Below are 26,916 nucleotides of genomic sequence, written 5' to 3'. Positions count from 1 at the left end.
ATATGGAACATTACTTCGTATTCATCAAACCAAGACAATGTAAGAGAACATAGTCACATGACTGATAGAAGTGCAATGCATACTACCACCTCTGATAAGAATTATACAAGGACACATTATTGATATAGAATAACCATTTTCCAAAGCACCTATTAGTATACTTAATGGGGTTTAAAAACTCTTGAAAGATATAAGAAGTGAGACAATTGCACTTACTAATCTAAAGGCATCATGCGATGCCCATCTTACCAACACATAGAATGAATACAAGAATGTATTTGAAAATCTATAACAACCTTTCTCATTGATGAAAAAAAAAGGGATATAAAATCAACAACACAAGAAGGAAAAAGAAGAGGACAAAAATATAAAAGAAAAGTGAAAGGGGGAGATAAAATCAATAGAGTGGCAACATGATAATGTCTAAAAGGGGAGATGGGAAATGAATAGAAGGAGATTCCATCAAATGGGGAGTAGAACCAAGCAATCAAAAGAGAAACATGAAATGAGGAGAATAAAGAAATATAAAGATTAAATGAAGTAAAGGAAAAGGAATTTGAAAAGAGGAGATGAAGAACTTTGAGGAAGGAGAATAAATAAGAAAGCCTAGTAAGAACAATTTGAACACAACTAAGGTAAGAAGAGAGATAGAGACAAAGAATAAAATGAAACATAACATAAATAGAGTAAAAAATATTAAGGGATAGATTGAACAAAGAAATTATAAGTCCATGTACTAGAGCAATGTATTCTACAAATATAGATTAATGAATAGTAACATAATGAAGTTTTGAGAAAAGGAAGATAACCATATTGCATAAAGATAATGGTAAAGATTTTGTTTTACATAGATGCCAAAGGGGGAGAGTTTATACCCCAAAAGTTTCATTGACATAAAGATTGTAAAGTGAAATGGTATTTTCATTAATTTTCAATCAGTCATTAGAAAAGTAGATGCTACAATAAAACCTTACAACTGATAGAAGTAGTAAAACTTTATGCTCACATATGCTAAGCCACCATTGGAAAAAAAGTGTGGATGTTACTTTAAAGTTGATCAATAATGATATGAGTCACCATTAACATGGAAAGACATGAATAAAAAGTGATTTTTTGTGACAAAAGGTAAGGTTGAAGTAGTGGAAGCAAGAAAGGGCATGTGCTAAATGTACGAGCTCATAGAAGGATTGGCATGGCTACTAATCAATACCAGGAGTAGGCTTCACAACTTTTTTGTGTGACTATCTTGGACACAGAATTCAAAATTGAGAAGGATTTTTTCTATGGATAACTATACTCTAATCCCATAGAGTGCATAATGGTGCTTGTATTTCATTTTTAAATGGATATGGGAGACTGACAAGAGATTGTTTCTAATACAAGTGTTTAGAAACATTGATTACTAGAAGAGTAAGAGAAGATTTTTGTTCAAAGTGCACACTCACAAGGAAAGTAGTAATAGGGAGGAGTAACAAAGTAATAGGTTATTCCAAAGAACCAAGTTTATTAGTGACACATAAATGCTGATGAAGTAAAAGGAGAAAATAGGTAGATCAAAGACTATTTGAGGATATAGAGTAGAGATCTTCAAGGAAATATAGTTCTATATTTAGATCATACATTGTATTTCTTTCTCAACATTGTATCTAGTTGTAGATCCAAATAGGGAAAGCTTCATTACTAAAATTTTGTAATTTTTTTAAAAATATAGCTCTCAGAGTGAAATTTGTAAATAATCTAATTAGGTAGTCTTCATAAGATTTCGTACTTATAGTAGAATATTTACATTCCAAAAAGAATGTGTTTCTAGAAGAAAGAGTTGTATCTCTTAATGAGACAACCCTTTACATGCATTATAAGGGCTAGTGGGCATATTACTCCCACCATGGGTTTTTACTAAACATAAATGGTTTCCATGTAAAATCTATGTGTCACTTGATGAATTATTTTGTGCATAGCTTTACATAATTTTATTTTATTGTACTTGTTATTACTTTAATAGTTAAGTGTTGTTTATTTGGATTATAATGGTTACAAAGGAAATTGGTTTAAGTTTTGATACTAAATTAAACCCCCTCTTAGCACCGGTTGGGATGAACACTTATAGAATAACATCTTTTGACAATTTCTCCATATTTTCAATGTAGTCACGAATTGTGCTCAGTTTCATATTAAGATCCTCTCTCATTACAAGAGATTTTCTAAGTGTTCCTTATAACCCATGAATCATATTAGAATTCTCCACAAGCTCTTCCTAATACTTGCACCTATCCAAGAATGTGGATCTTTCCCTAAGGGTAGCTAGTTTATTTCTAAGAGTACTAGCACCAAATTGTTATCATTCATAGGTACTAGAAGAGGGGGTGGAGGGGGATTGGGTGGGGGGTGATGGGGGTGGGGGGGATGTGGGATAAATCAATACATGAAAACTTCTACAAACATTCTCTACTATTTACTGCTATTTAAACAAATAACTAGCAATTGAAAATAAACCAGAAGAATACAAAGTCCACCACATACACGGGATACTTAACATCAAGTGTTTAGATAAATTGATTACTAGAAGAGTAAGAGAATATTATTGTTCAACATGCACACTTTCAAGGAAAGTAGTTATAGGGAGGAGTAACATAGTAATAGGTTATTCCAAAGAACCAAGTTCATTAGTTATGCATAAATACTAATGAGGTAAAAGGAGAAAAGAGGAAGATCAAAGAATATTTGATGATACACAATAGAAATCTAAAAGGAAATATAGTTCTTTTTCACATTCTAGTCATGTTTATTATTAGTGACATACACTTATTTAGATTGTAAGCTTATATCGAGAATATAATATAGTTAACAATGTTAACCAAACATTTCAGTTGTTACTGAGTCCTTTGAACATATTTTAGTTTGCCCTAAGCAGTTACTACTAAGGTAATGATCAATAGTGTAAACTAAGCATCTCAGTGTATGCTAAATTTACTAGTGCAAATTGAGTTGTGTAGTGTTTACCAAGTTCACAGTTGATGTGATGCAAGTCCAGTGTTAATTGAGTTACTTAGTGTTAACCAAGTGACTTAATTTATACTGAGCTTGAGGTGATAGCATTGACCAAGCTATGTAGTGAGAATTGAGTCCTTCAATTTATATGCTGAGATTCATAGTATTCATCAAGTCACCAGTGTAGACTAAGTTTTAAGAAAACTTGGAACTGATCAATATGAACTAAACTTCTTCATCTACCAAGTGCATGACGATGCCGAGCATTGATAGTGGATGTTGAGTATTAGAACCTCACTAAGTTAGTCTTCAGAACCTGAGTTTCTACACTTTGGCTAACTTTGTACTATTTGTGTAAACTACTATTGTGGTCAACTTTGTAATTATGTAATTAGATTGGTATATACATAATGTATTGTATCCACATCCAATATATATAATAATAATAAAAGAGAAGTAATGTAATCATTAGAGAATAGAAAAAGAGTGAATTACAAAGGCTACAACATTATAAGGAGCAACACAGATTCATCTATCATAGAAAGGTGATTTTTACACTTAGAGGTATCTCATTCACCAAACCAAGTTGTAGATTAAAGATTAGCTACTACTTCATCCTAATAGGTGGATTAGTCAAATCCTTTGACAAGGTAGACCTAATAGTCTTATGTAGATCTCTTTATTGAGTTCATACTTCATTGTATATTTGTGAATCCTCTTGCAAGGTGGTCCTATAGTCCTTATTGCTCCTAACAGGGTAGATCATCAAAAGTGATCATTGTAAGCCTTAACAAGCCAACTTTATACAATAGTACTAAAGCTTGTAGGTATCATCCTTGCCCCAATTTTACTTTCTATTTGGAAGGTTTATGGTTCACCAAATTTTGTGTGTTGAAGTGTTGTGTATGCTTTCATATTTTTAATTTCTCATGCATCCAATCAGAATATACATAAGGATTACTTACTAATCAAGGATAAAGTTTTATAAGTTACTAATTCACCCCTCACCTCTTAGTAACTTAGCTTGTCATAATATTTCCAACAATTGGTATCATAGCTTTGTGGTTCTCAGAGAAAATTTTAACAGCTTGAGCAAAGATCCAAGGCAATGGAGGTATTCAGACTTGACAAGGCTATTGACAATGAAAATCTAGCTTTGGAATTGGCTATTGGACAACTCAAGAAAGCTAAAGAGAAACTCTCTCAATCCCTAAATAGAAGAAAATATCTTGCAATCTAGATGAATAATTCACTCTACATTGAGGAAAGAATTGAAGACATTCATTCAAGAAATTGAGATGAAGCTACTGAAGCAATCAAGTAACTATTGGAAAATAGTAGTACTCTTCAAGAAGAAGTAAGAAAACTAAGAAGAGAGCAAGAAATTCAGTCAATAAGATTGTGTGAAGTCATAGAAGAGAAAAATAAGATAAGAAAAGAGATGGAAGCAAAGAATAATGAAATTTAACACCTATCCCTTTAGCAAAAAGACTTCATTGACCAAATCACCAATGAAAATGAAGAAATCATGAACCTAAGATTAGAGAATTAAAAATTGTAGAATGATCTGAACATTGAAAGACAAATCAATGAAGGAATGATGAAATCCCAAGCAGACATGAATCAACTAAATGAGCAAAGTGATTATAAATAAAAAGGCAAAGTAAGAATTGGATATAGAAAAGAAGGTGAATCATCCAAGCAAGGAGCTCAAAGTAATAAAAAACCTACTTGCAGTCACTGTGGTAAGATAGGTCATGCTTTAAACAAATGTTGGAACAATGGGAAAGCAAAATTTAATGGAAAATGCTACTATTGTAATTGTAAGAATCTAGTGTAGCTCTGATACCATGTAAGAATTTTCGTAAGGGAAAAATTCACCTAGGAACTAAGAACTCAAACACAAGAACAACTGTAGAGAAAAAATGGATATGACCAATTAATTAGAGTATGTCTTAATACATTGCTCTTTTTTCTATATGATGTATAATCAAACACACTAGGAGTACCTATATATAAAGGCCTCTCAGAAAGCACCTAGAATATCTCTAGGAAGAACCAGGAGATAAGATAAGCATCATGAAAACTAAGCACATGCCTTATCCAACATTCTAGATGAGTGGATAAGAATGACAAGGTTGTAGACACCATGTGCTTAATTAGTGTGCTAACTCTTGTGTTGTAGACAACATGTGCATAAAGAGGTGTAGACTCTTGTGTTGTCAACATGACAACTCACAAGAGTACACATACTCCTAGGTGGCGAATAAATAAATAATAAAAATATGCATTAACCTAAGTAAAATTAAGTAAGTGTAAATAGTAAATACTTATTTTCACCAACACCTTCCCTTAAGGGCAACTTAGAGGAATGCCCTTAAGGTTACGAAAACTAGGATGAAATGCATAATGAGTCCCAACTAGTAGGCCATGTTATGTATCCATGTACATAATGAAAATGCAAATGAAAATCTCTCATTAAGTGGGGAAAGAGGGAAAACCTCACAAGAAAAACCCTCTCCCAAAAAGAGAGATGAAAATGAATGCATGGATGGATGGAGTAATCAAGACCCCCCCATTATGACATAAATCGAGTATGTACAAGAGAAAAAAATGGAGAAGGACCAAACTCCCTTAACAGGAAAAAATCCCCCCAAAAAGGAGAAGAAGGAGATGAGGTAGTCCCCCCCCCAACCTTTAAAAGTAGTGTGTCAATTAGTAAGTAATTCTCTAATGTAGAAGTTGATCCATGACCTTTGAATGATGTTCCTCCCCTTTGGAAGAAACAAAGGCAAGGGTACAAAGAAGATGCATCCCTTATATGGAGATGAAATCTCTATGATGACTGGTGTCTCTAAAACCCATTCAAAAGTTCTTGTGTTGATGCTAATGATGGCTTCCTCTAAAAATACTAAAGAGAAGTGTAGATCGAACAAGGAACATCATAGAACCTATCTCAAAAAAGCAACTATCTTCTCAAATATGAAAGAGACCTCCTATAGATGTTGTAAAGAAGAATCCACAATCATGCCAACCTAGAAAGATTGATCATGTAGAGAATGGACTTGAGGGTTAGAGTGGGCTCTTACAATAACTATAGAAGAATACTTAGCAAAGAGAAGTGATAGATCATCATAAAAGTCTCCCATATCTGTTGTGTGTGACTTTAAGAATAGAGCTAAAAATTCTGGCAAGAAATCATAACCTAGAAGACCATGTGTACCCTACAATGCTGAAGTACATGAATTTGTCACTATGGTAAAGGAGGAAGTATTCACCTCAAAAATAAAATGAATGTCATCAAGAATGTCTCCCACATCTTCAATGTGAGGCTCCATGAATAGACTTGCAATGGTGGGAAAGAAATCTTTGCCTAAAGTTAGAGTAGGAAGACATAAAGGGTCCTATTGCACTGAATCTAAAGCATCTATGGCTGAAATATAATTAGTAGGAGCAACAAAAGTTGGAGATGATAAAGGGTCTTACTGCACTGAATTCAAAGCATCTTTGTCTAGAACAGGATCAGTAGGAGCAACAGGAGCTGGAGATGTGATCTCATCTTGAGTTGAAGAAACCATAGCTGGAGTGACTGGATGTAGAATGTCCTCCAGAGGTGGAGGATCACAAGGATCTCCATATGCTTCCCAAATAGACAAAAAAATATCATAAGGAAAATGTACCAATCTAAGAGGAGCAAAAGATTCCTTACTCATACTTTTAGATAGAAAGTGACAAAGGTTGACAACATATGTCCAATTAAAATGTGGTGGCAATGTATAGAGATAAGGAAGCAATTATGGATGTTCTCTTAGATGATCAACTATCAAAGTACTCCATTTGTGATAGTTCCTTATTGTCAACTATGGTCTAATACCAAACTGAAAAATCTAACAAAACTCCATGAGATCAATCAATGAACCTCCAAAAATCAAGATAAATCAAAGAACCCCCCCTAATAAATGATTTAGGCACTTGGTAGCCACTTCCTAATTTAGGGCCTATTTTTGAAAGAAATATTTCTATCTATAGAACCTATAATCTAATTTCATATCTGGAAAGTAGACAAAAAAATATACACTTAAAAAAGAAATAGAACTTGATTTGGAGTTTAGATGAGCCTATACTAAGCATTTTAAGTGGCCAAATTTGAGATTTGCAAGTTGCAGAAAAATTTAGAAATAGAGATGTCAAACCACCTACACCAATGTGTAGATCAAAAATTTCTACCCCAAGAATAGAAAAATTGCTCGCAAAAGGGAGTCCATATGAGGGAGATATTGCTATTTGAAAATCGATGTTGTTATTTTTTCTGAATCATCATCGCACCTCCAAAAATCAAATGGCTCTAGATTTTGCCTTAGATGTCTGATTTGGATGAAACAAAATTTGATTTGGGAGTTTTTGAACCTTTTGAATGTGATGCAAATATTTGATTTGCACCAACAAGCTTCAATATTTACTTGCAAAAAATCTCTCCTATGGCCCTATGGCCAAAAAAATTTCCAAAAAATAATGTAGATCCTAAAAAAAAAAAAGCAAAGATGTATATGAAAAAAATGTAGATCTAAAAATTAAATGTAGAGATCTAAAATAATCACACCAACTCTGCAAATCAGTCCTTTGGGTGGCGGTTTGCAAAAAAAATGCCTCACAATTAACTTTGGTCCAACATAGCCGAGTTTATAGCCAATTTTTACCAAATTAGTGTTTCAGACATAATGGTGAGGTTAGATCTAGCATTGGACACTCTCAATTTCTATTATATTCCAGAGTCGAGCTGCAGTGATGAAGCAAGATTGTGGTCTCAAACGGCTTTGTGAAGAGGAATCTCCCAGAGCTCTGATACCATGTAAGAATCTAGTATAGCTTTGATACCATGTAAGAATTTTCCTTAGGGAAAAATTCACCTAGGAACTAAGAACTCAAACACAAGCATAACTATAGACCAAAAATGGATATGATAAATTAATCAAAGTATGTCCTAATACATTTCTCTGTTTAGTATATGATGAATGATCAAACACACTAGGAGTGCCTATATATAAAGGCCTCTCAAGAAGCACCTAGAATATCTCTAGAAAGAACTAGGAGATAAGATAAGCATCATGACAACTAAGCACATGCCTTATCCAATATTCTAGATGAGTGGATAAGAATGACAACATTGTAGACACCATGTGCTTAATTAGTGTGCTAACTCATGTGTTGTCAATATGGCAACTCACAAGAGTACACATACTCCTAGGTGGCTAATAAATAAATAATAAAAATATGCATTAACTTAAGTAAACTTAAGTAAGTGTAAATAGTAAATACTTATTTACACCAACAGTAATTAGCATGGTCATAGAGAAAATGAATGCAAAGAAAAACCAACATTTGAAGGAAAATGTCACAAATGTAACAGCATGGACACAAGTCATCAGACTGCAAAACTAAGATATTGAATCCAGTAGAACAAATTATGAAAGCTATATTTGGTTGGGACTATAACACTTGGTGCAGATGTCATTACTATGGAGAATTTTGACACATTGGAATGAATTGTGTAATGAATCACATTAGGAAAAGAGATACTACCAAAATATGTTTCATCTATACAGAACTTGGTGAACTTGCCAAGAACTCTATGAATACTAGAAGAATAGAAGATGAAAAGAAAGCAAAAGTTGATAATATTAGAAAACAAATGAGACAAAAATGGGTTCTAAAGTCTACTAAGAATGAAAGTTTGAGCAATGATGATCAATTCATTCAAAAATTGGGTGACTCCACCATTTCCACTTGATTTCTTAAAGGAGAATTGAAACTAGGCTACTAAAGAAGACATCTAAATCAGTTATAGTTGAAGGGACAAAAGATCCATATCAACATTGAAGATAGAAAGGGATCATTGACTAAGAGGTACCATTTACTATTGAGTTAATTTCCTTACCAAGCAAGGTTGGGTTATAGACTCCACAGAGAAAGGTTTGGAGTAACTAAATCTTATGTGGTTACCAAGTCATGAAAGACTCCACCAAGTATTCAATGTAAGTGAAGTGGATGATAGTCTATCAATTTGATCTAAAATTCATACCAGACATTTATGGAGAAATTTGATAAAAGGAGTAAAATTGAAGTCAATTTTCACTATTAATTTTTGAGAGCTATTTACATGGAACAATCTTCAATAGCATTCAAGAGATTTGAGAAAATTGTTACCAAAAGTTTTTGAATTCTCTCAAACCCTACTAAGCTAAGATGGTAGCTACCAACAACAAGGAAAAAAGAAGTTCAGACATATTGGTTCAAGGTGTGGAATGGAAGGCATTAGATGTCAAGCTTACTCCTACTATTGTGGAAACCCTAGATTTGAGTGGAGTCTCAAATCCCTCCTAAGGTACTCTTAATCAATGACATCCACTTTCATTTCAAATGTGCAATTTAGGATATGGGTACATTAGAGATGGATGAATGTTTGAAGGAATTATGTGTTGATGGTGTGTTGAAACCTAAACACCAACATCTAGAAGCTAAAGGTTTAACACATATTCCACATATGCCAAGATTTTCAAAATAAGTGGATAAGATACATCCTTAGTCATGTGCATAATGGTCAGTTGTGGTTGGAGCAACCAATTTTGATCACAAAGAAGATGACCCACAAGATCACTAGCCTCCTCATCTTATCAAAAGCCAAAATGACCAAAACCCTAAGTCAGATTGAAATGGAAAAAAAGCCCTAGTCGAGTGGGATGGAAGGGGAATAAAAATAAGCAGTATGATTGACATGGAACTAAAGTTAATCTTTCACATCATTATACACAAGATATACAACTCTAGCAAGTTGAAAAGTGTGTCATGTGAAGCTGTCGACTTGGCTTACAAGGTAGTCAAGAATAACCTTTCTTTTGACCTTGCCAAGTTATTGTTGAACCGATTTAAAAAAAACATGGAGAGCATCAAGACTTCAAAGAAAAATCCATGTAATTTTGGCTCACTCTTGACATGTTTATTTTTCTATGTTTAGAAATTCTTTCCATCAAAAGGTACTGTTGTTTGGAGGAAAGATGTGCCAGTCTTTTATCAAATTAATGAATATATTTTTGAAATGGGAGAGAATTATACAAATATCATGGACAACTACTTTGATACATTCAAGTAGAAAATGAATGACAGATTCTAAATCTCTAAGAAACAAGTTGAGGATTATAAAGATGATGTTTTTTTCATGGTAGATAGTGTCAAGATGTATATTCATGTAGTAAGCCCAAGAGCTACATGGGTAAAACTTCTAGGATATCAGGTGAATATTGTTGAAACAAAAGATATAATTGAAGCATTGATAAATGAGCTAGTTGATCCGAAGGTTACTTACTTTGGCACCTATGATGAAGCAAAGGCTAGGATAGAATTGAAGATAATGATTCCTTAGGTAGTTAACAAGGGCAAGCAGAGGATTGCCAAACTAAAAACTAGTGCTACTCTTCTATTAACTGAAGGAAAAGATGAGGATGACAAAGAAGAGGATGAAGAAAAATTAGAGGAAGAGGAGCCACTGAATAAAAAGGGTGAGGTAATCATTACCAATCCTGCCAAGACATCCACTGCAATGTCACAAGGAGATCCTCCAAGAAGAAAGCCAATAAAGAAGGAGGTCTACCCACATTTGAAGAAAAAATGAAGAAAACTACAAGCACATGGAACAATGTCTATATTCTTCACAAACTGAGTGATTTTTTTGTAAGTGATGAGGATGATCATGATCAAGAGGAGAAAGATGAAGAGAAAGATGATGAATGGGTAACTCATTTTGATAATATAGATGATGAAGAGGAACAAGAGTAGTAGGCTATCAAGGAAGATACACAAGATACTGAGGATACCAACCTAGTTAAGATTGTTGTAGTGGTCATAGCCTCACTTCCTCATTCTCCTAGCAAAAAATTGATAACATCAAGCCTAAAGACAACCTCAGTAGAATTGATTGCGACCAACACTGCAAGCACAAGCACTCAATCACTCTTTGCAAGGGTCTTGCTTAGCACATCATTAACTAAAGTGCCAAGAACTTCATCTACCGAGCTGCAAGTTCTACCCTCTACATCAATTTTGGCCATAACAGGTATTCCTACCACCAATATTTCAATGAGTGCAATATCCATTTTTGCAATAAGTCTTACTATTTCAACAATATTTTTCATTGTGAGTGTGAAAGTAATAAGTGCAAGGATAGTTGAGACCAAGCCTTAACTGAGGACAACATTTTTGGGTAAAGGTAGAGGAAAGGAGGAGGATATAGATCTTGATTAGGAGATTTTCATTCCTAAATGAGATGTCTCAAATCTAAATCCTGATCAGATGCAAACTTTTGGTAAACTTCTTCAGAAGAAAGCCAAGTAGAAAAGGCTAAGAGAAGAAAGAAATAAAGATTTTAAGATCATTGAAGATGCTAAGAACATTCTAGCAGAGGCTCTAATTATAGAGGTTGATACTTCTCAACCAATTTTGTATTAGTTGGTGGAGGCAGTCTAGAATATAATGAAGATTTGGATGGACAGGATAAAATATTGCAAAAAAATGAGAAAAAGTTTGAGAACTTATTGCTCAACAAATTTTCATTTATCAAGTAGAGCTATCTACTATTTTAAGCTCTCTAGAAATCTCTTGCATTAATGTATCTTTACTTTTTGGTAAATTATGTGATACATCAATTTTCACAAAATAAATAAGAGATAGATTGTCTAAAATTGACAAATATCTCAAGGCAAGTGCACATCAATTGTAGCTTGACCTAAGTTCTAGCTTTGCTCACTTCAAAAAGATCAGATTTCTAATAGATATGCAGGTAGAACTACTCATAAAGAAGTAAGAATTAGATCAAATTTCATACATATTTAGAATATGATTCTACCTAACATGGATGCATTGCAAAAGCATATTGCTCATTCAAAATTTCTCATCCATGACAATAATTTCTCAATTGAAAACCACATGATTGAACTATAAGAAGAAATGTAGATTGCATTGCACACATGCAAGGTCTTGCAAGATAATTGGAACAAGACTTTGGCACTTATCCTAAATGTACACTCAAATTTCTTGTCTCATTTTGGCATTGTAAATACATATAGCATAAATCTTTAGCATTATAGTAAAAAAGGGGGAGAAGATATATCAGATATAAAATGGGAGAAGATTGGATAAGATGTAAAAAGAGAAAAGGGAAGAAAATAAAAATAAAAAATATTGGAGAATATATTGTATATTATATGTATAGTATACTATAAATTATGCATGGGGGAGCATTACTATGAATAGAAATATATTTCTTACAAAACTAATTTTGAAAAATCTTAAAAATAGTATACTCTACCGAGTTGGAGACATAAGGTAATGAATAAAGATATTCTTGAATTCAATTTTGACTAATAAGTGTTTTTGTCACTAATGCCAAATGGGGAGATTATTGACACTCTAGTCATGTTTGTTATTAGTGATATACACTTATTGAGATTGTAAGCTTATATCGAGAATATTATACAGTTAATAGTGTTAACTAAGCATTTCAATTGTTACCAAGTTCTATAGTTGCTATTGAGTCCTTTGAACAGATTTTAGTTTGCACTGAGTAGTTACTACTAAGGTGATTATTAATAGTGTAAACTAAGCATCTCTATGAATGCCAGGTTTACTAGTTTAAACTGAGTTGTGTAGTGTTTATCAAGTTCATAGTTGATATGATGTGAGTCTAGTGCTAACTAAGTTACTCAGTGTTAGCCAAGTGACTTAGTTTATATCAAGCTCAAGGTGATAACATTAACCAAGCTATGTAGTAAGAATTGAGTGATCCATTTTATATGCCGAGTTTCACAGTATTTGCTGAGTCACCAATGTAAACCAAGTTTCAAGACTACTTGGAAGTGATCAGTATGAATCGAGTTCCTATATATACCAAGAGCATGATGATGCTGAGCATTGACATTAGATGCTAAGTATCAGAACCTCACTAAGTCAGTCTCCAAAGCCTGAATTTGTACACTTTGGCCAACTTTGTAAAATTTGTGTAAACTTGTACTGTAGCTGACTTTGTAATTATGTAATTGAATTGGTATATATATAATGTATTGTATCAACATCCAATATATCCAAAAAAAAGAGAGAGAAGTAATGTAATAATTAGAGAAGAGAAGAAGGGTGAATTACAAAGGCTACAATATTTTAAGGATTAGAAAAGATTTATTTATCACAGAAAGGTGATTTGTAACTCAAAGGAATCTCATTCAATAAACCAAGTTGTAGATCAGAGATCAACTGCTTCTTCAACCTAACAGGTGGATCAGTCAAATCCTTAGGAAGGTAGACCTAATGGTCTTATGCAAATTTCATTATCGAGTGCATATTTCATTATATGTTTGTAAATTCTTTTGCAAGGTGGACCTAGCAGTCCTTCTTACTCCTAATAAGGTAGATCATCAAAAGTGATTATTGTAGGCCTTAACAAGCCAACTTTATACTATAGTACTAAAACTTGTGGGTATCATCCATACCCAAGTTTTACTTTCTATTTGGATGGTTTCTGGGTCACCAAATATTGTGTGTTAAACTGTTGTGTATGCTTTCATGTTTTTAGTTTCCCATGGATGCAATCAGAATATACATAAGGATTAATTGCTAATCAAGGATAAAGTTTTAGAAGTTACTGATTCACCCCTCCCCTCTTAGTTATGTAGCTTTTCATAATATTTCTAATAGTTCTATCTTTAGATCATACATTGTATTTATTTCTCAACATTGTATCTAGTTGTAGCTCCTAATAGGAAAAGTTTCATTACTAAGCTTTTGTAAATATTTTAAAAATATAGCTCTCAGAGTGAAATTTGTAAATCATCTAATTGGGTAGCCTTCATAAGAGTTCTTACTTATAGTAGAATATGTACATTCCTAATAGGATGTGTTTCTAGAAGAAAGAGTTGTATCTCTTAATGAGACAACAATTTACATACATTATAAGGGCTAGTGGGCATATTACTCACACCATGGGTTTTAACTAGCCATAAAAGGTTTCTATGTAAAAATCCATGTGTCACTTGATGAATTATTTTTTGTATAGCTTTATATGATTTTATTTTATTGTATTTTTTATTACTCTAATGCTTAAGTGTTTTTTATTATTTTTATTATAATGTTTATAAAGGAAATTGGTTTAACTTTTGATACTAAATTAAACCCCCTCTTAGTACTGGTTGGGATCAACACTTATAGAATAACATCTTTTGACAATTTCTCCATATTTTTGATGTAGTGAGAACTTGTGCTTAGTTGCATATTAAGCTCTTCTCTCATTACAATAGATTTTCTAAGTTTTCTTTATAGCTCATGAATCATATTAACATTATCCATAAGATCTTCTTATTACTTGGCACCTATCCAGGAATGTGGATGTTTCCCTAAGGGTAGCTGGTTTATTTATAAGAGTATTAGTACTCTAATACAAATTGTTATGATTCACAAGTATTGGGAGAGTGGGGTTGGGGGTGGGGGTGGGGGGGGGGGGGGTGGGGGGGTGTGGGGGCGTGGTAATGAAACAATATATGCAAAATTCTACAAATATTCTCTACTATTTACTACTAATTAAACATATAATTGGCAATTAAAAATAAACCATAACAACAAAACATCCACCATATACATGGGATACTTAACATTGTTATTTTAGTTTCACTAAAATGCTTTCTTAGAAGGTAAAATCATGATATAGTTGGTAACCCCAAATGTTCACTAGTCTATTAAATAAGTTTTCCAAATTAATAGAATATAATTACCATTTCTAGTGATTCACCATGTTATGAGTGATCTTGTACCTTTCGAGAAGCAATATCAAATCTACTAAGATCTACCTTGTTAAAGGATTTACAAAATGCTCTTAAGAGTCTACCCTATTAGACAATTTACAACTTCTAGCCTATTAGGGTTTACATGACCTATGATTTATTGGTTGTAATTATTAGGTCTAGATCTCTATTCTTCTATATTACACATATATTCCTCACTAGGTTTTTCTTATCCTTTCAACATCCTGTTTCAATATGTCTTTTATAGACCGTTTATGTTTTCATTTAATATTTTTCCTCTTAATCCTAACCCTTCATTCAAAAAAATATTTCCCTTTCTATTTTCTCAAATAGTTTATGAATTTCAAGGATTAGATTCATAATGGGTATCTTTTTTTTCTTTTTTTCCTATAGATCTATTGGACTTGTTAAAATGTATTACATATAGAGTCCAAACATATAACATATGTATTTTAAATTGTTATGTATCCCAAGGTAATTCATATTTATTTTCTTAATCTACCATTGGCTTCACATTATTTGATGTAAATATTGTTTTTTTAAAAAAAAACCGATTGTCCACACTTTGTGATGTAATCACCACTTGTTACTTAGTGACCATTGCTATCACTACTTATGAGAAGTGTCTACAAGAGGCTTAGTAACCCATTATAAACATAGCTCTCGTGAATCAAAGGTATACTATTTTTTTTATCAATGACAACCATTTGATAGTCATATACAAGTTCTAGCCATCTCAACCATCTGCTTAATTTCTCAATTCCATCAAATATCATGAAGTCAAAATATCTAGAAAGATAAAAGTTTAATAATAAACTTATTTTAAATGATCTCCTACCAATCCATTAGCTTTCCATATTTGATAATATCTTAAAAATAATTACTGCCCCTAAATGTCTAAGTCCTTGTTGAGAGTATTTGTAATGAAGCTTGTGGATCATCCCAATGTTATAGATTTAAAACATTGATATCTCACCACATATATTTTTTACATGTTATATCAAATAATTTATAATTATTTTACTCTTATTTTATCATCATTTCCATATTACTTAAATATACTATACCCTAAAATCTTTATTAGGAAAAAATTAGTCATGAGATCACACAAATGAAACCCTCTAAATGAAGAAACTTTTCACTTTTGTTATCTATTAATACTATGTACAACAAGAATTTTATAGGTCTCCTCCCCATGTATTACATTAACAAATTACTTAGAAGATAATGCTATTTCATGGGTTATTATCTCTTTTATATGTATACCACCTTTATTTTTTCTCATGGTGTGGAAATGCCAATTAGCAATATGCTTCTTCATTTTTCTCCTTATCTTGATACTAGAGATAGTCTCTAACCTATTTCAAGATATAGCTAAACTAATAAAAGTTAAAAATATAAAAATACATATAATATGTAGTGTGTGATGATACAATCTCTTGACACACCTACAAACTACCAATCAAAATTACAAACTAATTATTCCACTTTTCATATTTACTATCGATATCTGTTGAATCTCTTCCTTCTTTTCCATTAAATATAGGTTGAAAATATGATTCCAAGTTATCTTAAAATTTCTCACTCCAATATAAAGATTTTTTAATAAAATAAAAGAAGGATTTCCTCTCATCCCACTATTATATATTTTGTGCAAGGTACTTTATTCCTAGATGTCTCACAAAATAAGTTCATCTTACTCATTAGTGAATTTTGCACCCTTTTACTAAAGATTAAATCAATATACTTGTATCATCTTAAAAATAAATTTTTATAACTTCCATTAAATTAGTTATTTTTAGTTCATTTTATTTTGGGGGATAAGGATTCATCTCTAAAAAATATGATAAATCTACTATACTAACCAACAATGTGGAGACATGTGGACATTTTTTTCTAATAGATATAGAGAGATCAAAAAAATTGGATCTACATTTATTTACTTCAACCCATTTTATACCTTATTTCATTATTTTCATCATGTAATAGAGCATTGTTTCAAATTCTAGTCTCTACAGTATCATAAATATTAAATTTCATTTTATTGTTACTAATGCTTTCTCAAAGGAAATCAATACTATACTAAATTTTTGGGTGGAGTATTTTTCCTAATGCACAAATTTCTAGTTGGTTAAGAGGCTTTCCAATATGTGTCTACCTTTCAATAAGCTAGTCTAAGTGAGCTTAATAACTTTGGGGAGAGTAGCTTCCAATATTTTTGTGAGTACCTATGCTAAAATCGTATAATAAATATTAAGAGATCTGATAGGTCTTTAGTTCTTGATAAGAGATGTATTACTATCATTAGGGATGAGCTTGGTTACACTAAGTACTACACTAGTACTATTGATATTATTTTCCACTGATCTATATTATATGACTCTTTATAATTATAAATGATTTCAAGTCACCAATCCAAACAAAATTAATTTTATATTACTCCATGCATTCAATTTTTATGTTGGATATTCTCTATTTGTCAAGGAACTAATGGCTCTATTTATTTTTTCCACAATAATTTATCCATTCAACATCTCAAAATCATCCATAACTTTTTTGAGAATAATACTTATGATTCTAATTCAACTACTCTCCTTGTTTAAATCATCATCTCTAACGTAAATATGTATTTATAAAACTAACGAAATTTCTTTAAAATGTCAACGTAATAAATAATACTATTCTCATATTCACATAGGTGATCAATTATTTCATTAGATGTTTTCCTCTTATGAGTTCTAAATATAAATGTAGAACCCTTGTACCCTATTTAAACCAAATAAACTTTTCTCTACCATTACACCTTGGCTTTTTATATTTTGTGTTTTTATTTAGACCCCTTCATGATTAAGAATCTCCTTGACTTATAGATTGGAAGGGTTATTTTCAAATAATATTTAGCGATAACTAATCTATTATGCATTTATGTCTCCAACGTCCTATTATCTTTTTCCTCTTGCCCCCCCCCCCCCCCCCCCCCCATTACTTGGAATGAGTATCTCCAAGTTTTGGTGTTCTAAAGCCATGTAGATTAATTTTTCTATTATAGCTTATCATTGACATTTTAAAATTCCATTAGTATGTGTAAGATCATGGCATCAAAAAATTAGGCCCTTAACTGAAAATGGAAATTTAGAATATTATGATTAGGCAAGTTGATAAAAAAATTGAACAAGTCATTAGTATCATATTGAACAATTGTAAGAACAAAACCTATATCAGATTTAATTTAATTTTTAAGATACTATCCCTTTATTGAAAAAAAAAATTATACGGGCAAAATTTCAAATATAACTTCTCTATCCATTGCTCACTCATTATTCACTGATGATAAACTACTATTTGGTAGCTCTCAAGTTTCAAAGGCTAGGTAGATCAAGTACGTCTTGTAGTTATACTTTGATGTTTCTAGGCAAAAAAATTAATTATCAAAAATCAAAAAATTTCCTATTCAATACTAACAAAGTTATTTTAGATAGAACTATGCAGATTATGGGATTTTCAAAGGACTTTTCACCTTCTAATTACCAAGGAATACCTTTCTTCATGGGATCAAATAAGATGAGTTATTGGACTTTTTTCCTTGAAAGAATTAAAAGTAGAGTTGTGGCATGGAAAGCTTGATGGCTATCTCTATCAAGCATAATTCTTCTCATTAAATTAGTACTTGGAGCTATTCAAAATTACTATATTACTATTCTTAAAGCTCCACCCTCAGTCATTTTACAAATTCAAAAATTAATTAGAGGATTTCTTTGGACAAGTAATATGTTAGAAGACAAGAAAATACTTCTCATTTCTTTACAATACATGACACATATTCCTCCTTATCGGGGTGTGTGAGTTCATAATTTATTAAAAGGGAACATTTCATTTGGTTGTAAACTATTCTAGCAAATGTATATTAAGTCTCACACTACCTGGTGTCAAATTATGCAACAAAAGTATTTCGATAATAATGATCCATCAAGAATATTCTAAATGCTTGATCCTCCAAAGTGGTCTATGGTTTGAAATTTTATGGTTTCTTCAAGAGACATTGTTCTTAAGTATGTTACTTGGGAAGTGAATAATGGAGACAAAGTTAGCTTTTGGAGAGATTCCTAGAATGGTCAACTTCCTTTGGTCACACTGCCCAATACACAAAATCTTATTTTAATCTCAGAATCTCTATAGGAAAGTCAAGTGCATCACTTTATTTCTGCAATCAGTCTCCTGTCAAGGAAAGTCATTTCGAAGGATCTAGATCTTCTTCCTCACCCCAATCAAGACTAAGATTATTTTTGTACTATATTAGAATAGAAACGTGCCTTACTATCAAATTATGAAGACAATTTTCTATGGGCCCCTACCAAGGATGGTAACTATTCTATTAAAGAATGATATAAACTAATTCAGAGGATTGATTGAGCAAAGAGTCCTTCTAGAGCATAGTTGTTTTGCTGAAATAATGTAGTACTTCCAAAAGATGGTTGTTTTGCATGGCTTTCTTTTAAGCATAGGATTCTTATAAGTGATAGACTAGTAAGATTAAATATTTCTATAGCTTTCAAATGTGTGTTCTACAATGATGAATTTGAAACAAGTGATCATCTTTTTGTGCATTGTCTTTTCACCTATTACTTCTGACCTTTGTTCTTTACAAAGTAAGCTTCTTTGCCCCTCTTTAAAACAATATTTGGGATATTTTCCAAGCATGACTGATCATTCATCCTCATGGCTTGTTTGTAGCTTTATGGAAGTGTACCCCAACATTGGTTATATGGGCTATCTAGTGGGAAAGAAATAAGTAGATATTTAGGAAAGATCTTTCTTCTATCTTTAAGGTCCTTAAAGGTATTGAAAATTTAACTGTGAAAGTAACTAATGCAAGTCTGAGAAAATGTATGATTAATCCTATTATTACTTCTTGGGATGCTAATATCCTTCATTCTTGGAAAACACTTTTTATTCCCATGGGATGGGGACTAACCAACAAATCACAACATAAATAAAATTTATTTGATGTGCATTGGCATCCTCCCAATTTGGGGTATGTGAAGATCAACTTTGATGGTGCTTCTAGAAGAAACCTAGGTAAATTAAAGTTAGGGGAATTTATTTGAGACTATAATGGGAAAGTGTTAGCATTTACAACTACCCCTTTACCCGATGGTACCAACAATTCAGCAAAAGCTCATGCCTTGTTTGCTAGTTTAGTTCCTGCCAAGAAAGGTAATTTTCAACATCTATACATTGAAGGTGAATCTCAAGCAATAATTAATGCTTTTATTAAAAGCTAGACATTCTCCTAGAAACTTAAGTATATCCTCCTTCAAATTTGAATTTTTTTATATCAATTTGAAGACATATGCATTTCGCATGCTCTACGAGATGGAAACAAAGTTGTAGATTACCTTTCAAATCTTGGGTGTGATGGCATCATGATCTCCACTTTTCAACTAACCTCATTCATTGATCAATATGAGGAGCTGAAATTAATGATAGATGGTATTACCAATTATCTTTAATCGGGCTCACGTGTCATGATTATTTTGGCTCTCCCATAATTGAGTTCATTTAGTTATAGCCACCAAGATCTCTAATCATAATTCATGTTCTTTGGATGAATGTGTGATTTATTTCATTGGCCTTGAAGTCATTTTGGCATCTAATTATATTTTATTTCACATGGCTTTTTGTCCTCCATATCCTTTGTGCATGCTAGTTTCTGATGGAAATTCATTCACATAGAGTTTTGTAGTCCCTTTTTAACCCATCCTATTTATTCCTTTCAATCCTCTAGTTTTAGCACATTTCTTTGTTGGTGGCTTGGAGTTGTTTTCTTTCATGGAGGTTTGTGTCAAATGTGATTCGTGCTCTCATTTTCATAGAGAAATTCTACCCAAAAACTATCAAATCTAGTTCCACCAAACATGGATGAACAAGTTGTTCCTTTGCACATCATTGATTCTTATGGATGTCACATTTAGTGTTTATTCTCTTTCTATTTGATGTGCGATAAAACGTTTAATTGGGGATGACATCCTTTCCCCTTCCTCTAGAAATTTCCTCTTCGCATCCAACATGGTGTTAGTCTTCTTGCCTAGTGCAATGGACTTATTGCAATCTATCTCTCTTTTGGAGATGCTTGTTGCCAAGGTGGTTCACCACAAATTCCTAGGAGATCATAAACTAACAATTAAAATGAAACATTATGACTTCTAGGTAGGTAATGCTCTAGTGGGTGGTTTATTTTCACAATCCTAGATCATGCAGATGCATGATTTTATAGCAATTAATGAGGCCCTTAAAAAATGTTTTGAAAGCTAGAGTCCCTAGTTTATGAAGAACAATCTGCAACTCGCTACGAGGGCATTGGGCTTCCAACTGGAAGAGTGTGTTAAGCAAAAAGGGCATGTTGTTTTGGACTTGATGGAGCTTCCAAATAAATTTTTCTTGCCATCACTGAGTTCCTAGTGTCCATCTCGGTTGACCCCTAACTCTCAGCATTAGTTTGATGGCTCTTAGGAGGTGAATGCTACTAGTTTGTAGGATTAGCACTTGGTCTATGGTGTGATAGGGGGTTGTTTCTCCAATGATCTTCTATGTTTGAATTAGCTACAATCTACTTATGATGCTCTAGATTTGGGGTAGAATGTGGAAAATACTACTAGATATTCTTCTGCTTTGGGTGTGACTCATGGGTCTAGTTGGGAATTCTCTCCTTAACCCATACCAACTCTGATTAGGGCTATGATGTTCATGATGCGGATGCTTCAGCCCCATGTGCTAACTCTAAATATATATCAATTGAGGAGTGAGATTGAGATCCTTATAGTTTATCAATTTTTTTGTAATTTTGATAACTTTCAATCTTTCTTGATCTTGGTCTTAAAGGAAGTATCTACTCCAACTTGTAAATAGAGAACTTTTATCCCATTGATATAGGATTTTTGTATATATCAATGATTTAATCTTTTGTATTTAGTGAAGATTTTGAGTTTTCTTTTTGATTCTTTCCTAGTTCATCTCTTGAATTAGTTTTATTTATAAATATATTTAGTCGATTGTTCACTTTTGCCAAAAAAAAAAAAATCAAATATCAATGCATTAGATCCTTTTTAACAAAAATATTTAAAAGTAGGCATATGTCTAACCATCTTAAAAATAATAAAATGATAATTTTTTTACAACATTCTATTTACAATAATTACAATTATCTATTTATGTGATGCATATTTGCTTGTAGTTATTCCCAAGTAAATAATAAACAATGTTACTTTGGGACGCATTTCCAGCCCAAAGCCTTGAGTTTTGGAAATGTCCCTATTTCGGGGACTTGGGGATGGCTTGAAGCATTTCCAAGTAGTCGCCACCCAAGCAGGAAAATTGGAAACTTGTCCCTCAAACTTCAAAAATGGTCAACATGTTTCTAGAGGGCGTTGACTATCCTAAGGACTCTGTAGCCATTTCCCATCCATCTTGGGGACTACTTGAAGTTTATGATTTTAAAATAAGATTCAACTTTTAAAAAAATTAATAAATAGAGATTTTCTACCCATTCACTAGCCCCACATTAAAATAATAAAATATGTTAATATAACCCATGTTGAAAGATTTTTTTTGGAAGCGATTACAAACTTAGCATCCATGACTGAAAATTAAAACTTCAACTTTTGTTCAACAAACCATATCTAAAAATGATAGCAAATTAGACTTCTTTTTGTTATTCGTATTGGAGATTTGGAAATGATTACTGCTGGGTTGAGAAATACTCAAATTGTTTTCACCTTTGATAATGCTCTAATAGCAGCAATAATTGCCCAGAAATAAATTATTGTAGTTGATTACTACCCAAACAAGATGGTTGCTACCCATCTAGGAAGATTTGGTGCAAGAAATTTGGTTTTCCTCCAAAACCCACAAGAAAGGGTTCTAAAGTCTAATCTATGGCAAATTGATTCTCTTATTTGATGTCATCCTATGTTCCAATTTTTAAATGATGGTTCAATTTGATGCTAAGTTCTATGCTGATTTGATGAATGACATTGACAATTTTAAACTATTTTTCTATGATGAATGTGACAATGTTATGTAACTTTGAAATCTATATCTATATCTATATCTATATCTATATCTATCTATCTATCTATTTATCTATCTATATATATCCATCCCCTACCATCCCCTATTTTAGCTTTTAAAAAACCGTCTTAGAAACTTGTTTCCTCATCCCCCTGTTCCCCCATCTTGGAAACTCGAGGTAACATAGATAATAAATTATATATTTTCTACTATGACCTTTACAAAATATTAAAAAATAGATGCTTGATCACATTAACTTAGTAATTTTAAAATGGTTTTAACATATCTCTACTAATATTGTCACTCCTAGACATTCCATATCCTTTTGGAAAAAAAAAACTATCAAGTAGCAAGTCCACTTTTTCTTGAATAAATAAATAAAAATAAACTATCAACAATTGTACCCCTATCCTCAAAGGTAAAGCAATAGAAATGGGATCATCCATTGTTATCACCCCATTTCAAAGTATTCTATCAATAACAAGTCCCACATCAGTACCGTTTTTAATCCTTTATGTTGTATTAGACATGTTCTTTGTCCTTTCAATAATAATTTTCCAAATGATTCAGAACTATGTGCTTAATTTCATAAATAGAAGGATCAATGACCAATCAACCAATACTATTACAGTGGATGACATTGTTATTAGAATTTTCTCCCCTAAGCACGAATTTATTCTAAGCAATTAGCATTTGAAAAAGAATAAAAGAAGAAAATAATCTTGTACAACCAGCTGCACAGAAATTCTGATGGGGGCATAGTGTGTACTGTAGGCGGGGACTGATTTTCATTTATGTTACAAAAAATGGCATACGTTGACCCTAGTTTTCAGTAATTCCAATCCTTACATAAAAGAATTATTCAACTTATACACCACATCATAAGATCAGGTAGTCTCATAAAATTTATTCTAAATAAATATCAATCTAGGCACCCGTAATATATGTTATCTCTCTAAAATCATATCTAAAATGTTTTAGAAGGAAGCGCTCGAACTCTTTATAAAGCAAAGAAAATTATTGGCCAGAGGTTGTAGAATTGGAAACTTACCTCTGACTTGGAGATCATTGGAGAGAGCCAACGCCAAAGTAGTTTTGCCACCTCCCCCAATACAGTGCAAGCCAACGATAGATACCTCTTTCTGAAACAAAATATCCTTCAAATCTACTAGAGTTTTTTTCAATCCCACGTAAAACTGAGATGTATGAGAAACATCATCATGAGAAGCGTAGGTGGGCTTCACCATTTCTGTGCAGTCAATGAGATCATTTGCTGAATTCATAGAAACTTCTTTGGAGATCGAATCCTTCAGAATGATAGGTGTATATGCACGGTGGATATTACTTTTATGGTAAACACTTTCAAGATCTCCCTTGAGCCTTCTCACATGGAGTAATACGTGAGCAGGCATTGTCCCCATAAACACATTGATCTCCTTTTCGAGCTTCATGATACGAGATGCGTACCTATAATTCAGAGGCAGGTTAAATGGGCTGATATTCTCACATTCTTTTATCCACGAAGCTCCCATTATCAGTGCCTTGTAAAACTTCTGAAGGATTACATTTTGTTTATCTGTGGGTAACTGCAAATCCTGCAGACAAATTTCTTGAATAGCTGGGCTTAGAGTCTTTAGCAGAGAATGTACTCTAACGCACATTGGCTTGCAGTTGAATATCTCCATAGCCTGATTCTGCAATAAAACTTCTTCACGTTTTTTTTTTCTATCCTCTGCAGAGCGTATGTTTCTTTTGAAACTTAAAAGTTGTTATTGAAAGTTGGGCATTCGTTCTGGAGGACATTTAGTCTAGTATTTGGCTAAAAAAGAGAGCAATATTTCCAAGTTTCATGGAAGTCGGAACGAAAGAACATACCATGTTCATATTAGTTTCATGGAAGATGATATGTTTACTTTTCTCGCGAAAACTTTAACTTATTCACGACATTTGGATATTTCTTCCTCGTGGACTATTATGATAGTTGGCTGGCCAAACAGAGCGACAAATGAACAATTCATATTTGTTTCATGGAAGTGGTCAGGAAACAACATAACGTGCTCATTTCTGGAAGTGGACAGAAAAATTAAACAACTCCTCCTTTTAAAATTCTATATGAGTTGGAATCGACTATTTATAAATGCTGGCCGGCAAATATCATTCGCACAATCTTTGACAAGTGTGGAACTCTACGTTCGCGCAACTTTCGTTGTGGAGGAAAAATTCAAATTTCCTAATTCTTTCGCGTTCAATTGAGACTTTTAGCCGCTTTCCTTTTGTCTAGGTTGCAGTTACCGCGCAAGTTCCGTTCTTCCATGGTACCAGATTTTCACATGGTAAACGTTAACCTCGCAGTTTCGTTGGGGATGATATTGTCAAAATTTATGTCTTATTTATACGAAATAAATATAAATGATTGACTGAATTGTAATAGTCAAAGTTTAATTTGCACTATTTAATTATAGATCTTTATAGCATCAGCTCTATTTACTTTCTGAGTTAGAATTTATAAATTTTACAAGTAGGTATCGTTATCATTTTCATTATGGTGGTTTCCCTAGGGTGGCTTTATATCATATTATGAACTCTTGACTAATAATGTTTGTAGAGATCTTTTGTTTGTGTTTGAGAAGATATAATTAGTGATAGCTTAATATTACTATATTCTAATAATTCATTTCTAAATCAAGCTTTTTGTTTCTTGATTCGATTGTGCATGCTTTTCATCATTAACATATCAGTTCACACTCTGTGATCCATCATTAAGATGAAAGGAAATTATGGATAGTTTTGGTAAACAGATTTGTTCTTTTAAATTATAACTCTTGAGTGCCCAAACTTAGAACAATATCTGGTTACAAACAATTGAAAATCCACTTGTGGATAAATTGGCTTCTCTTTGAATTGGTAGGTATAGCTCCCAAGAATAGATTTGCAATGAATTATGTTTTTCTTCTAAACTAATTTGGGGTATATTCTTGACCTGAGAATAGAAAAGGTAGAACCAAGCTAGACCTAAATAGAATCTAACTTAGGCAAATCTAAATTTTTGAATTTCTAAACAAGTTTACGAATCCACACATCTTATGAATTCCCAAAGCTTAACTGAGTAATAACTAGTATGGAGCTAAGTTAGAGCTAAGTTAATATGAATTTGAAATGTAGTTAACAAATGAAGAGTGTTGAACGAATCTCTCTTTGAATGAACAATAACACTACTTATCACATTCATCTGTTGTTTTGAAACATGGGAATGAAACCTTGTTCTTTCCTCTCTTCAATTCAAACAAAAGAGAAAATATAACACTAAATCTAATAGAACTAGAATAGAAAATAATTGATATAAAATAGCATTCAATTGTCTCTGCAACAAAAAGTACTTCACACCAAAAATTTGATGACCTTTCATTAATCTTTCAATCTCATACATATACAGTTTCAAGATGACCATTATAATGGAAGTTTAATCGGTTCATCTTTTCAAGATTGACAAATGGAAAAATTTGCCACATTTCAATAATTACAAAAGAAAATAAAAGAAAAGGAAGAATATGAATCACTTTGACCTCTTTCCCTTTTTTGCTTTTGCTTTGTAGGCCTTGGTAGCAACTATGATTGGGATGAGCTCTTCATGCTTAGGGATGTGGATATTGGTATACCTTAAGAGCCATATAGAATTCTCTCTAGCCAACTCCATCACAACATTTAATTGATTTGGCAGTTCCTCTTTGGCCATGTGTATGCATCTGCCAAGTGCCTATAGTTCAGCAACCCTGTCTTAACCACGGGAAGATATATCAAAAAAATTATCTAGAAATTTGGAAAATTTTTCCTTCATGACATTGATTCCAATAAGTTCTTTTCACTAGACACTAGTCTGAGAATCTGTATGTAGTCCCTTCATAGGTTCAAATCCTTTGTCTTGCATCTTCTTCACTTTATCCTCTATTTCTTTGAGCCCTTTCACTACAGACTGGATCATCTCAATCTTAAACTATATGCTTTGAAGCCACTCAAATAGAGGTTC

The 26,916-nt window shown here is 32.5% G+C and overlaps 1 protein-coding gene across 1 annotated transcript in view; it reads right to left on the bottom strand.

Annotated features, from left to right (window-relative positions):
- LOC149560759 (putative disease resistance protein At4g33300) overlaps positions 1 to 24,666 on the bottom strand; it is a 35,858-nt gene extending 11,192 nt beyond the window's left edge. Inside the window, exon 1 of the mRNA XM_089823660.1 lies at positions 23,944 to 24,666. Coding sequence (XP_089679786.1) covers positions 23,944 to 24,577 — 634 coding nt within the window. The 5' untranslated portion in view covers positions 24,578 to 24,666. The remainder of the gene's footprint in view (positions 1 to 23,943) is intronic.
- Between the last annotated feature and the right edge of the window lie 2,250 nt (positions 24,667 to 26,916).

This window comes from Cupressus sempervirens, chromosome 4, assembly GCF_028749045.1.
Source record: "Cupressus sempervirens isolate cs-2001-9-10 chromosome 4, ASM2874904v1, whole genome shotgun sequence".
NCBI classification, from domain to species: Eukaryota; Viridiplantae; Streptophyta; class Pinopsida; order Cupressales; family Cupressaceae; genus Cupressus; species Cupressus sempervirens.
Note: the sequence above shows the minus strand (reverse complement) of the source record. Positions and strands in the feature narration are given on the sequence as shown.